The following is a 14512-nucleotide window of genomic DNA, read 5'->3' on the forward strand; positions in this document are numbered from 1 at the left end:
TTAGTGAAGGCCATACTTCATACTTTTATTACATTTTTTTATGGTATGGTACGGTACGGTACTATACGGTACGGTACGGTAAGGTCCTGTACGGTACGGTCCGGTCCGGTCCGGTACGGTCCGGTCCTGTCCGGTCCGGTCCCGTCCCGTCCCGTATCGTATCGTATCGTATCGTACATATTATAATACTTTTTTTTTCTGTTTATTCTGTGTAATTCGAAATACATTTGAACCTTTAATATGTTCTCACTACTGAGGTGAAAAATTATGTGTGCAACACGAGAGCAAAGTTATTTTACATCTCGTGTTTTTGAGTCCCTTGCTACGCTCAAGATTCTAACTTAGAATCTCTAGCTTCGCTCGTGATTCAATTATAGAATCTTTCGCTTTCTCGGTACTCAAAATAAACACTCGCAAGAAAAACAAACTTTCCTCTCTTGTTGCACAAATAACTATTTACAGTTACTTGTTAAAGTATGATTATAATGTTTTTATGCTTGTTTTTATTTTTCTTACATACTTTCATCGCCCCATTTCACCCCCTTAAGGGTTCATTTTATAAAATATTATTTCATTATATATAGGTACTTAAGCCGGTCGTATTTATTTGATGTTGAAAATTTCAGCTTCATATATTTAGTGGTTTAGATTGTATGATGTCCGGAGGTAAACAGAGTAAGGTAGTTTTGTTAGATATTTTAATGTATGGGATATTATAAAACAAAATGTCTTTAACTCAAACGCATGTAGATGCTAAACTACTGAAAATTTGAAGCTGGAAGTTTGAACATCGATTAATTATAATAGGTATAAGTTAATTATAAAATAAAATAAAATAAAAACTTTTCTTTTAAGTGCTAGTACTAGTGTAAGACAAAGATAGTATGATTCTCTCTGTCTATGTTTGAAATGAGACAGTGCTTTGACAAACTATAATCAGATTGGCGAAAAATTCTTCCCGTCTGGACTGGCCTTAATAGGTCCTTTACAAACAACGATACAGAACAAAACGCAACAGGCGTTGACAGCCAGCTGACAGTGACACTGACAACACCTCAGGACAACACAACAGTTTATGTCAAGCAATCGTGTAGTGTCTGTAGTGTAGTAGCAGTGCAATATGTTTCCAAACTCGCGGTGACGTTATTATTTATTTATTTTATAAATTCTTGTAAGATAATAGTATATTTGGGTATGTTTAACTCAAAATGTCGGAAGAAGAAACAGTGGATATTGCGAAAGAACTTGATGACTTACTGACGAAAGTACAACCAGACTTGCAAGATGTTATCAAAAGAGTGAATATTGTTTTTAATGCCTATTTTCAAATTCTCTGAAACGACTGTAGTTTTTTTAAGTGTTATGTATTAAATGATATTCCTTTCTCTCGCTTAATCGTTCTTAAATATTGTTTTATTGTAATTAGAAAATGGTCATAAAGTAAATATGTAATTGCAGAGTTTTACTAACGTAGCGCTTCAACTGGCAAAAAATGGAGAACAAATTATTCGGGATACGCTGGAAGACACTTCTTACTTTGCAAAGAACACCCAAGTGTGAGTATATTTGTGGCAAATAAAAATAATCTAGTTTTATTTTTGGGATTGTCAGAAGGCTAGTAAAAATTCACGGGAGCATTTTGGTGTTTCATCAATAGTATGTTTCATTCTGAAACTGGCCTATTATTAACAGACTATAATTATTTGCAACTTTACTTACAAATCAAATTATTTTATTAACCTTCACATGTCAGTTTTTTCTGTAATATATGACATCTATTTCAGATTATAGACTAAAATTATTGTATTAAAGGAAACTTTATTAAAACATTTATGGCAACAAATCTTTTGCAGCAATTTAACAGCTCTAGAGCTGGTAAAATCTCCAACGTTCCACATGCAAGGTGTATCCTTGGACCTCAAGTCTATGCTTCTGAGTCTGCGCTGCTCCCTCGGCGAGGTCAATGTTAAGGGCCAATACAGTGCCTTTAATGAGAACCTTTATAACCTCATTCCTGTGTTGTCTGAAGGACATGTTGTGTGAGTTTTTCTTTGTTTCTATTTTATATTATTGTTTTATTTATACATTTTGTTACACTGCTGAAGAAGTAAACAGCAATATTTTATTTGTGTGTGTGTGTGTGTGTGTGTGTGTGTGTGTATCTATTTATTGACACACCATAACATTGACATCTTGAGGTGTCATAAAGCAAGGTTTAAACTAGCAAGAACTTGTATGCAATTTACGTTACATTGCTGACTACTAAGGTAAACTGTATTCAAAATGTTTATCGGATACCGCAATGTAATGGAAATTGCATGCAAGTTCTTGCTAGTGTAAACCTCGCTTAAGACTTGAATCTGTTAACAGTAATTAAATTAAATTAAATATTCGTTTATTTCAGGCCTGGGGCCCATAAAAATGTTGTTAGAAGTAATGTGTACCTATTTATTATTTAATTTCACTTGATTTAACAATATTGTCTGATTATACTAACAACATAGGATATATGTAATATCAATAGATATTACAATTAATCATCAGACATCTTGAATGGTTATGCTATAAATCAAATGTGCTTTATCTCATATGTAGTAAAACAATATGGTAATTAAAGTGATACGTTAATATAAATTATGCCTATATGAGAGTAATAATTAATGTAGAGAACTGTAAGTGTATTTATCATTACTTTTAATATAGTATATGAAGATAGAGCAAAGGAATGTGGACTCAAATATTGCCTTGAATAACTTTAGGACTTTAAACATAATACACCGGTCTGCAATCAATCTAAAGTAAATCAAAGGTGGGTGTGTTAAGTCCCAACCCATATTGGGCTAGCATGGGATTGGGACTACAGTCATTTCATCATTCGATGATACAGATAAAGTCATGTTTACTTTTTTTTTTTTTTTCATTATTTAGATAGTTAAATTACTTACAGCTCAATACACTTTGGCAGTTTAGAAATAGTATTATTCTAAAAGGATTCATACATGCCACGAAAATATATTGTCAAGTTTTCAACTGCCAATAAACCACCCTTTTTATACTCCAGGTCTGTACCTTCCTAATGGATTAAGGTAATGTTGTGCAACAAAGATTAACAGCAACAGATAAACACAATAATCTGTTACAGAATAGACCTTGTTTGCGTCCAATTCTGGCGAACGCTCCACGAATGTTCTTGTTTCTGAAAGGCTGGACAGATTCGTTTACATTACGTACCGTAGTACAGCCAGCAATCAGCATCAAAAGTAACGTATCAGACTATACGTATCTTCTATTCTCTGATAGCTTAATAAAATGTGTCCTGGTTACATGAAATAAATGCATTAAATTGAATTGAACTTTCCACGCGAACTGCCCTTATTTTAGAGTTTTGAAACATTTTCACGGTCTATATCCCGGTCAATATAAGTCTAGTGTCCTTATTTTGAAGAGAATTCGAGGGTGGCAGATACTTTTGGTGCGTTGTTTCATATGCTACTATTGATGCTGGCTAACGCGTGGGCAATAGAGCGCAAACAACTTATTCGCCAGATTTGGTATCATGTGTTGTCAGTGGAATCTCGCCTTATTGCATATCATAATAGCGACATACTTCCAGCATATCGCTATCCAACGTGACGGCGGACGTGAACGTGGGGCTGATCGTGGACGACGATGCCTTCTCTTTCATCAACCCCGGCATCGAGTTCTCGCACGATGAAGTTCTTGTCAAGGTGATGATATGATAGACGATGACTGGCGGGGTGTAGAGGGCATACTCGGTAGTCCCCGCCAGTCATCGTCTATTATCGCCTGCGAACCGTGAGTTTTCGGTTGTTTGGGCACGCATCAAAGGGAATCGCCGGGTAGTTGCATTGTAAAGGCGATCATGTGGATGCTTGCACGATGATCTTGCCGATGATAGACGATAATACTATTATCAACGATCATCAGGGATATTATAATAAAATGAACAATCGCAAAACGGCACCCTATTCGCATAAGTCCTTTAAAACTCGCTTCCGCAAACCCTTTTTACAAAATATCCCGTGTGTGAACAAATTGGTTGGTATGATTTATTACCTACAATAGGTCTTCAGAATTACTCGCACGCTCAATTTCAGGCCATTTTACAAAAATTTGCGAAAAATCTCCAGAGTAGGTATTTGCTTTCTTAACAAGAAGAGTTCTGGAGAATTACGATACCTAAATAAATAACTATACTGATCAAAAATTAAGGCAACATCAATGCGTTTAATAAACAAATTATTTGATTAAGAAAGACGCCATTAACGCCCTATTTAAGTAAAGTAGTGAATGATAAGAGAAAGTGTCGTTTTTTGCAGCTGTCGTGGCCTTCGCCTCAGCGGAAAGGCGGCTACGAGTTCGTCACCACCGAGCAACTGGCCAAACATATCGGTGAGTGTCGTTGAAAGGGTCACTGACCGATCGTGAACCTTATTAGAAGGAGATAAGGTCGACTGGTGGTCAGTGAAGTGTGTTGTTGTTTGTATATTAAAGGTCTCTGCATAGTATTATTTACTTGACTTGCTATATCATTATTTTTTTGTTTTTACATTGATTTTGTAATTTTTGTATTTAATTGATAGTATACATAATGGCCCCTACAGATGTTACCGCATTACATTGCATTGCATGCGTTTTGCGATACATTTCAGACCACTGAGGGCCTAGCCAAGATGCCAATCGTTTGCGCCGTAGCGAACGAAACGGTAATGTCTCTCTACCTATCACTCTTCCATATTAGTGCGGCAGAGAAACATTAGCGTTTCGTTTCGCTACGGCGCAAACAATTGGCATCTTAGCTAGGCCCCTTGAGTTGCAACGATTTCAATCGATGGATCAAATGCCGCAATGCATATCAATAACCCATCTAATATTATAATATAAAAGTAAACAACTGCTATAAAAGACCGAAAAGTAGGAAAGGAAAAGATATGACCTAAGTAAAAAATATATCTGTTATTAAGTAAGGCGGTGTAGCAACTGGCGATAGTGACGATGTTTTTTAATAAGTAGAGCAGATAACAGGTGTACCGGTGTACCTTCCTTTCCAGCGATAACGATATTGATGTAGGTAATAATTACTGCTTGGCTTGTCTTTCAAAGGCTGCTGCGTGTGTCTATCGGTTTATGTCAATCATTTTACATACAGTTTAGTCCTAAATAGTTTCTACCTACTCAATTATTGCACAAAATTGATTATGCGACGAGTCACCGCAAGGAAACATAAACGTCGTGGGATAGGTAGATCATTCATAACATTATTATTAATTAAGGCGTTTTTAAAAGTTAATGTTCATATCACACCTTTTCTATCGTTTTATTTTTTCCAAGCGTAGTTAAACATAATTGTTACTTTTTAAACAAAAAGGCGTCATTTAAAACTAATTAAACTTTTAAATGTTGTCTACTTATTTATAGTTGAGTAGTAATACTATACGTTCTAAAACCTATCTTAGAATCGCTTGCACCCGATCTACTTAGGTACCATGTAACGGTGAGTTTTTTACGCCGAGTGCAATGCCTACGACGCACAGAGCCCGAACTTTTTATTTTTTCACTTAGCCGGTAAAAATAACAGGTACCTAGTTTTCACAGTTGACTTAACCAAGCAACGAACCAAGATGCCTCTTATCATTTACAGCGATTGTTATAGTTTTTCTATTTAATTCATATTAATTATATAGAAACTAAATCAGTTACCGTAATCAAATGGTCGGAAACCCGACACCAAATCCGGTGATCTATAAGATACAATACCTACTTACCAATCTGAAATAAGAATTTCTACAAGTAAACTGAAACCGTCAAGCGAGTGTTATACTCGTGTTATAACTTTGTTTGTTGGGCACATACAGACAAACATAAATATTTAGACGTCATGATCTGTTATTTGGCTGTCTGTGAAAAGTCCGCCCATGGAAGATTAAAAAGTCAGTGTATTTAATTTAATCCCTATAAAATACTGATGTCACGTAGTAAAAAAACTATTTATTCATTTACATAAATGACCTCGCGCCTTAAATCTCTTAATGTTCTTAGAATAAACTTCTGTTGCAGATGACCTACCGCTGTCGGCGGCGGTGTCGCTACCGCTGTTCGCGCTATTGCGACAAAAACTGCAGCGACATCTAGCGCGAGTGCTGCGGCAGAGCACCAGCGTCTCCGAGGTCATGTGCTGCGACCCCAGTCTGCATGAGGCCTACTGGTGTGTAAGCCTAACGTACACTTGTCGCTGGACGCGCTAAAGTGACATCAATTTCAGCGATATTAGTGCCAGTTGCACCATCCGCACTTAACAGACTGATCAACGTCAACCGGCGCGCCGCGGCGGTTTACTGTGAAACTTTCCATACAATTAAATTTAGCGCACTCTTTAACGAACACAAACAGTTGGTGCAACCGACCCTTAGAGTTGGATCAGGCTCAAGGTCGGCACCAGACCAAGACACCCCAACTGATCCACTCTATAAACTAGTCGTTAACCACACATAACGGAAACGACGTAACGCCTAGGCATGGCTACGGCTGGTTGACATCGCGCTTGCGGCTGGAAGACAGCGCGCTTACAGCCCCTGTGTGACAGCAGCGCCTAGACGGAAATCACGAACGCTAAGCGCGCCGTCCCCGCTGTTCCGATGCCGATAAGTGTGCGTTATAGAGAGATACTCAGCGGGTCGGGTTGAGGCGGTGCCGAGTTTTTTGATGTGCCACAATCTTTAATCGGCCAAGCAGACCTGTTTTTGCGATCAGTACGAATTTAAACGCTTAAAGAAACCGTTATTCATTTTAGGCCAAAAAAACGGGAAGCTATCTATAATTGCTGCTGGAAGAACTATCTTCTTCTTCTTCTTTTCGTGTCGAGGTTCCTTTTCATACGATGGATGCCCAGTAGGCAGCGGTATTGACAGCCCTGGCTGTCGCGTCCCTCAGATCCAGCTCCGAGCAGTGATGTGGGCATGCGGGGCACACCAGTAGATGTGCCATTGTTTGCGTTGCTGTGCCGCAGGTACATTGAGTTGAGGGGCTATGGAGCAGTCCCCATCTGGCCATGTTTTGCTTACATCGACCAACTTGGGACCTGAGCCTATTTAAGGACTTCCAAATTGGCCAAGGCTCTTTATAGCCAGGCGGCAGCCGCTCTAAAGCCTGCACGTACCCGTCCGGTGGGGGCCACCGGGTCTGCCACAGCAAGCGGCGCACATCGGGCGGCTCACCCTGCAGGGGGCTGGTGCTCCGCATGAAACTCCTGCGACTTTTGAGACGAGCAGGTGGCGGGATGTGTCCATGCAAGGGGTGCCGCTGGTCGTTCTCCTGTATGTGCTTTTCGATAGCGCAGGCTACCTCCCGGCGGATATCAGGGGGGGCCACACCAACTAATGGGTATAGTTTGTTGAGCGGGGTCGGCTTAAGGCAGCCTGAGATGGTACGGCAGGTGTCGTTGAGCGCGGCGGTTACGAGGCTGGCGTGTGGGGACCGATGCCAGACTGGACAGGCAAACTCTCCTGCAGAAAAACACAGAGCTAGTCCGGTGGTACGCAAGGTGTGCGCGGTTGCGCCCCAACTTGTTGATGTTAGCCTACGCAGCAAGTTGTTGCGCGCACTAACTTTCATACGCGTGTTAGTACAATGCGCCCTATAGGTTAGCGCTCTATCCAGCGTTATTCCCAGATATCGCGGATGGGGGCAATGGTCAAGCGTCGCTCCATCCCACTCTACGCGAAGGGGTCTGTTTGCTTGATGGTTGCGCAGGTGAAACGCACAGGTCTGAGTTTTGCTTGGGTTCGGCCGGAGGCAGTTGGCCTTATAGTATCTTCCGAGTTAACTAAGTTAAGTGTAAGAACTATTACAATACTTCACTAATAATCTATTTGTGGAAACTTGTAATTGGCTCGCTGTTTCTATTTCATTACCTAACTTGTTAGTTGTTACTCTAGCTGTAAGTTTTCCTAACAAATAAAATAGGGCTAAACGCTAGGACCCTTTTACCCTCACTTCTTACAAGGAAATGTTCAATTCAATGTAAAATAGCAGATTAACTGTATTAATCTGAAAAAAACTGCAATAAATCTAACAAGTCCCAAACTTAACCACAAATTCAAACCGAGACGACGCGTTTCGTTCATTCAATTTCTAAAAGTGGGCGACATTGTGAACATTACTCGTGTCTATAATTACGAAGTTACCCCTGTTATGTTGCTATAGGTTATAATATCGTCAGGTGACAACCAAAACTCACTAATTAGTAATTACCACCACAACAAGTTCCACCACAAGTTCATATCCATAGTGAACCATATTATTATCTCAGTAAGGTTGATTTTTGTTTAATATTTTTTTTAGTAATTAGTGAGTTTTGGTTGTCACCTGACGATATATTGAAAATTGAAAATTAATACAATTAAGTACGAAACTTGCCACTGACTTAGCTAAATAACCTAATTTGCGAGCTTTATTATTCACGATCGTTAATCTATTTTAGCTTAAGTTTAATTTATATAATTGCCAAACAAATTGGTGCCATTAGTACGTAATGTATCAAACTAATTAAATAGTTACGTAACTACGTATCGGGAATTAGAGTAGAGCTATAGTAGAGCCCGCTTAATACAATCACGTTTAATACGATTTCCCGTTAATACGCTATTTTCTGGTTTACACTGGTCCCTGCAACACGTATTCTTTAATTTTTCACGGTTCACTCTTTGAACGCCACGCCGATAGTGCGCGGCGCGTCATCGTGAACCTTATTGGAATGCAGGAAGGTTGATATTGGGCTGTAGCCGCACGCGTCAGTTAACATCTTTGACGGTCGAAGGGTTAATACATATATACGCATACCCGTTTAGACGGCTGTTCAGAAACTTCTTAAGAAGGCATAGAAGTTTGTATGCCGGGGTGGCACCTTTTTTCTGCAGCTAACTGTAACAAGTGGCGATAAGTGACTTTTTCGAGTTGGCGACTGTTTTGTGCCGGCAGTAAATATAAGTAGTAATATATCAACGATTAATGTATATTATCACACGTGATCTACACCTCGGACACCTGCCTAACAGAGGTTGAATACAAATTTACCTACAAATACCTTATTTCTGATAGAAGCCGGCGGATATTTTTTTAAGTAGGCGGTAGCGCGAAGCTGCCTGATGATTGGTGTGAAATGTCCAGTTTAAGTTTTGATTTAGGTCACAAGATGACAGTCCTTCCAACTTCCAACGCACGGTCTATCTATGGGAAACGTTTTATGTTCGTAGCGAAATGGTGAGCAACCTGGCTGCGAAAGGCAACAAGGTGATAGATATGGTGCTGATCAACATGCGGCGCACTTTACTGCAGACGCGGACGGAAGTGCTGGAACTACCGCCCTTACACGCCACCTTTATGCACAAGGTATTCATAGTTTCTTGAGCAAAGTAACTTACCAACCTGTTATTCCAATGATTACTTAATATGTTATTTTGACCAGTTTCACATCGGTAGGTTTCCACGGAGAGCGCGCTTCCCTCGAACCGAACAGCACTGGAACTACCACTTTATCTAATTTCGTACGCTGAATACTGCATCACGTTGTACAGAAATGTGGCTCTTTCCTCCATCTGCGGGAGTTGTGGCTTTAGTCCGGACGCAGTCTAAAATATTGTCCTAGCTCACGACGACGACCTGCCAGCGACAAATAGCGACGAACGAGTGTTTTTTGCAATAAAAGTTCTCTTCGGCGTGTAAACAGTCAGCAATGAACGGGTAATAGGTACCTGCATAACTGTTACTGCATCTATATTACATAGGTACGTTTCTTGCGTAAGGAAAAACTCAACGTCGTGTCATATGAGGCTGTCAAAGAGAAGGCAGAGGACCGACATACATATGGAAATCGCTCCACCGACAAGAGTATAAGGGTATCTTAAATATATGATAATGATGACAGAAAAATAAGAAGATAAGTAAGTTGAGTAGTAAGATAGTCGAACGCTAGTCGCTTTGCTCGTTGTGCCAAAACAAAATGAAAACTCATACTCCATCAAAGTTAGAGATATAAAAAAAAGCAACAGAACTTTCCGAATTGGATCATATTTATTTAGATAAAGCTAAATTTCCCAATATTCTTCCTTAGATCGGGTCAATATCTTTCATCGGCAAGTTCGAGACGGACGCGGGCTGGGTGAAGAACCTGGCCACAGTGAACCGCGTGAATGACGTCAGCGTGTCGCGACCCGATCCCATCAAGACCTGCTTCAGCGTCACGTTGCGGATCAAGGACTTGCAGGTACAAATAATATGTCATATGCGGCCAATATCTTTCATCGGCAAGTTCGAGACGGACGCGGGCTGGGTGAAGAACCTGGCCACAGTGAACCGCGTGAATGACGTCAGCGTGTCGCGACCCGATCCCATCAAGACCTGCTTCAGCGTCACGTTGCGGATCAAGGACTTGCAGGTACAAATAATATGTCATATGCGGCCAATATCTTTCATCGGCAAGTTCGAGACGGACGCGGGCTGGGTGAAGAACCTGGCCACAGTGAACCGCGTGAATGACGTCAGCGTGTCGCGACCCGATCCCATCAAGACCTGCTTCAGCGTCACGTTGCGGATCAAGGACTTGCAGGTACAAATAATATGTCATATGCGGCCAATATCGTTCATCGGCAAGTTCGAGACGGACGCGGGCTGGGTGAAGAACCTGGCCACAGTGAACCGCGTGAACGACGTCAGCGTGTCTCGGCCCGATCCCATCAAGACCTGCTTCAGTGTCACGTTGCGGATCAAGGACTTGCAGGTACAAATAATATGTCATATGCGGCCAATATCGTTCATCGGCAAGTTCGAGACGGACGCGGGCTGGGTGAAGAACCTGGCCACAGTGAACCGCGTGAACGACGTCAGCGTGTCTCGGCCCGATCCCATCAAGACCTGCTTCAGTGTCACATTGCGGATCAAAAACTTGCAGGTTATTCCGAATTGTTAACTTTTATCTTTAGTCGAAAGCCTTGAAAATTAAATAAATTTACCACCATAGAATAGATAATAACACTACGTACCTACAGAGTTCTGGCTGTGAAGTTAACGTCGGAACTCGGAGCAGACGCAACTGATTGACTGACATACCTACCTACGATTGCCTAAACCTAATGAAATGAAATAAACCTAAATACATGAACTACCATTTTTTGCCTAATTTCTTTAAATAGTAATAACGTTTGCCCTTTTTCAGATCGGCTACGACGAATACCGGATAAAGGCACTAGGCGCGTCTTGTTCAGGACGAATGGCGGCGGCGTTCGGCGACAACACACTACGATTAGAACTAAGTGTGGGGCTCGCGCGGTGGGAGCCCTACGCGCAGCTTCACGACCTGCGCGTGCTACACATGGAGTGAGTAATAAATTAAGATATGAGGCATCTCAGCCAAGCAATTCACGCAGTCGATCGAGGCCTAAGACCGAGCAACTAGGCGAGCCAACATCACAATTTTTATTCCAAGCTCTGCTCTTTAGCTGTTCCTATGCGGATCCTTCTCCTCAGTCAAACTTGGACATTGGGCCAATTCCAAGCTGTGTTCCCTCTCAACTACCCTCTAGCCTCGCACGGCACTACGCCGTGATCACACCAGCCCTATGCAGAGCTCGGCCTTAGCTCTCTTATCTATATTATAACAGTCGGTCATTGGTTCTTGTTCGAGCTTAGCTCTAATGAAGCTCAGCATTTCGCCTCTTACGAAAGCGTCACGCAGGAGCAGGGCCTTGCCCTTCGCAATTAGGATTACTTTGGGGAGGTTGCGGGAAGCGCGCACCTGTCGGACACTCCGGGCTTTCGGCCCTACGCGGAGATTGGCCTTCGGCCTTCGCATTTAGGCACTTGTATTATTATTCTGTGTTTGAGCACTAACCTCTTGCAGCTCGGCCTTCGGCCTCGCCTGAAGGCGCGCAATGGTCGTCCGCGACACGTTTCACGTAAACCATTGCAGTTCCGGTTCGCCATGTCCAGACTAACATTAGGTACGTTTGGTCTCCAGCGGCATGGACCTGCACGCGACGGGGCTGGGTCCGCTGGCGGGCTCGGCGCCGCTGTCGGCGTGGGCGCGCGGCGCGGCGGCGGCGCACGCGGCGCCCGCGCTGCAGGCGCAGCTGCGGCACGAGCTGCACACCGCGCTCGCCGACCTGCCGCTGTGGGACCTGCTGCACGACCATTAGCACGCTGCGTATGCTGAGACGCAGGCGACGCACTTCCACGCGGCGCAGGGCAGATCAGATTTTGTAAAGTGTGGAACGTCCTTTAGCTACGTACGCTGCGGAGCAGGCACGTGCGACGCGGACGTGTCTGTTCTGATCTGCGCCTCGTTGTAGTGCCGGCGCAGATATCTGCGCGACGCGTGCACGTCGAGACGATTTTTTTTAACAATATTTCATAGTTTACCCCCCCCCCCCCCCCCCCGAAAACGAATTGTTGCCAGAAATATTAAATTTAAATTTCCGATTGCTATTCACAAAATGTATAGATTTCCTAGGAAATGTGTCTAATATAATTTATTTCATCACTTTGCCAAATACTTTTTCTAAGCTTTGGCAAACTGTAAAGCGGCAACCACTCGTTAAGTTCACAATCAGATTGACTCTGAACTTATTTTGTTCGTCAAACGTCTACTTCTTGTAATAGCTAGGAATGGTCTGCGTGGAGTGGAGCTGCGTCGCAGCATGCGGAGGGGGCCTATGTCTGTCCCGACTGCCCTGCCCTGCAAAATCTGCAAAATGCTTTGCTGCGTCGCCTGCGTCCCAGCATACGCTTAGCCTTAGGACCGTACAAGCGCCATACTTGCTACCTAGGGGCTCAACAAGATCGAAACGCCATTGCGTCAGTGCGTCACCCACCAAACCGCAACAATTGAAGTTTTTTAATGGTTAAAATATTAATAGTACTTTGGCGCGTCGCCACGATTGTAATTGCAAGTGCATATAAACCCTTAATATGTATACAATCCCTCTGTTTTCAAAACAAATAGAGGCTGCTAGAAGTATTTTAAGGCTTTAGAAAGTGCATCCAAGTCAAATTTGCGCCGCTAGCGCACTACATGAACTACATGCTAGTATAATACATGCTAGCATTTAGAGTTTACAGCAGACCTAAACCGCCTGAACGCACCTTAAGATTTTAAGTAGTTCCACTGCTTCAAAAGTTCAAGAATCGATTGGATAAAGAAATCATTTCGGAACATTAGGTACACAATTTTAATAGTACACGAATTTCTTGTAACATTTGTTATTTTTGTAGATATCTGTAATAGTAACATTGAGTAAGTTGTGTTATGGGTGTGTTCTATACGTATATGTAGTCTACGTTTTATTTACAACTGCCGTTCTGTTATACGTTAGGTATATTTGACAGTCCGAACCCTTATTCTAGTTAATTATTGCTGTATATTTTGTGGCCTTATATTTTGAACTGACACATTTTTTTCATACCTAATTACCTATTGTATTTTCTATATTTTTGAATATATGTTCTTGTTGGTTTTGTTTTACATTATGGATATACATTATAGAAGGGTTTTTACATTTTTGTACATGACTCATTGCTGCTAAGCTCAACTTTTGTTCATAGTGATTATAACAATTATTTAAAGTTTATAGTTTATTGATAGTAGCAAACCAATTGATTTTATGTAAAGATATTATGTACATATTACAATTTAGTCAATTTCTATATCGAGATCCAACAGTGCTGCTTTTTTTATAAGCCTGTGTGCAAAATATTTTATTTTTCTGTTTTGAGCTCAGTAATAATTAAAAAGCGACTGAATAATCTGTATTAAATTTAAAGAAATATTTGGTATTGCATGGGTTGTGAGACTTGCGAGTGCCTTGTATATACTCGAAGACTGTTGTATTAATTAACGCGACTGCTCCAGAAAGTAGCGTTTTTTATTATGTTGTACACATTGTTGAATAATAAATAAGTACATCACAAGTATGTTTTTTTTATTTAATAGTCCATTGTAGTCAAAACTAGTTTGTGATTGACAAATTATTTTAATACATTAATTGACTAATTTAGCGCAAACAAAATCAAGTTTTTTTACCATACCAGCTCGTAAAGCCTCTCTTTATTATTAAAAACTGATGAGAAAATTGCATTTTATCCACAAGAGTGGCAAAGTAACTAATATCATGCAATTTTTGAGTTGTTTCCTCGCATTTTTTAATGATACATATTTAATTGCATTCATTTGAATTTGTTTTGTAATTTTCGATTTAATTTGTTGGTGTAGTAAAAAAATGTGTTTTTTAATACAGTTGCTCAAAAACTACTACTTTTCGTGGCTGTTTAGCGTGCGGAAAGTTGGTTTTCGCGAACTAGTGCTTTTTACTTTTCCAATTTTTTTAAATTTTTACTTGTTCCAATTCATGACTACTTATTGATGAGTGTTAATATTAGTTTCGTTTAAACGTCGTAATCAACATAAAAACCTACTGTTAATGTAAGAATAAGAAAAATATGC

At 41.0% G+C, this 14512-nt stretch overlaps 3 protein-coding genes across 3 annotated transcripts in view; 1 reads left to right on the forward strand and 2 right to left on the reverse strand.

Moving 5' to 3' along the window:
• LOC134746188 (inositol hexakisphosphate kinase 1) overlaps positions 1–14512 on the reverse strand; it is a 356169-nt gene that overhangs the window by 247342 nt on the left and 94315 nt on the right. The window lies entirely within an intron of this gene.
• The window catches only part of LOC134746200 (essential MCU regulator, mitochondrial), a 158494-nt gene that overhangs the window by 6592 nt on the left and 137390 nt on the right, over positions 1–14512 (reverse strand). The window lies entirely within an intron of this gene.
• On the forward strand, positions 1086–13983 carry LOC134746205 (uncharacterized). The gene is made up of 10 exons (XM_063680531.1): positions 1086–1298; positions 1459–1556; positions 1854–2039; positions 3614–3728; positions 4341–4413; positions 6079–6226; positions 9273–9408; positions 10130–10282; positions 11231–11391; positions 12032–13983. Exons 1-10 carry the CDS (start codon positions 1209–1211, stop codon positions 12207–12209), a joined length of 1338 nt encoding a protein of 445 aa, XP_063536601.1. The 5' UTR covers positions 1086–1208; the 3' UTR covers positions 12210–13983.

This window comes from Cydia strobilella, chromosome 12 (genome assembly GCF_947568885.1).
Source record: "Cydia strobilella chromosome 12, ilCydStro3.1, whole genome shotgun sequence".
Taxonomy (NCBI): domain Eukaryota; kingdom Metazoa; phylum Arthropoda; class Insecta; order Lepidoptera; family Tortricidae; genus Cydia; species Cydia strobilella.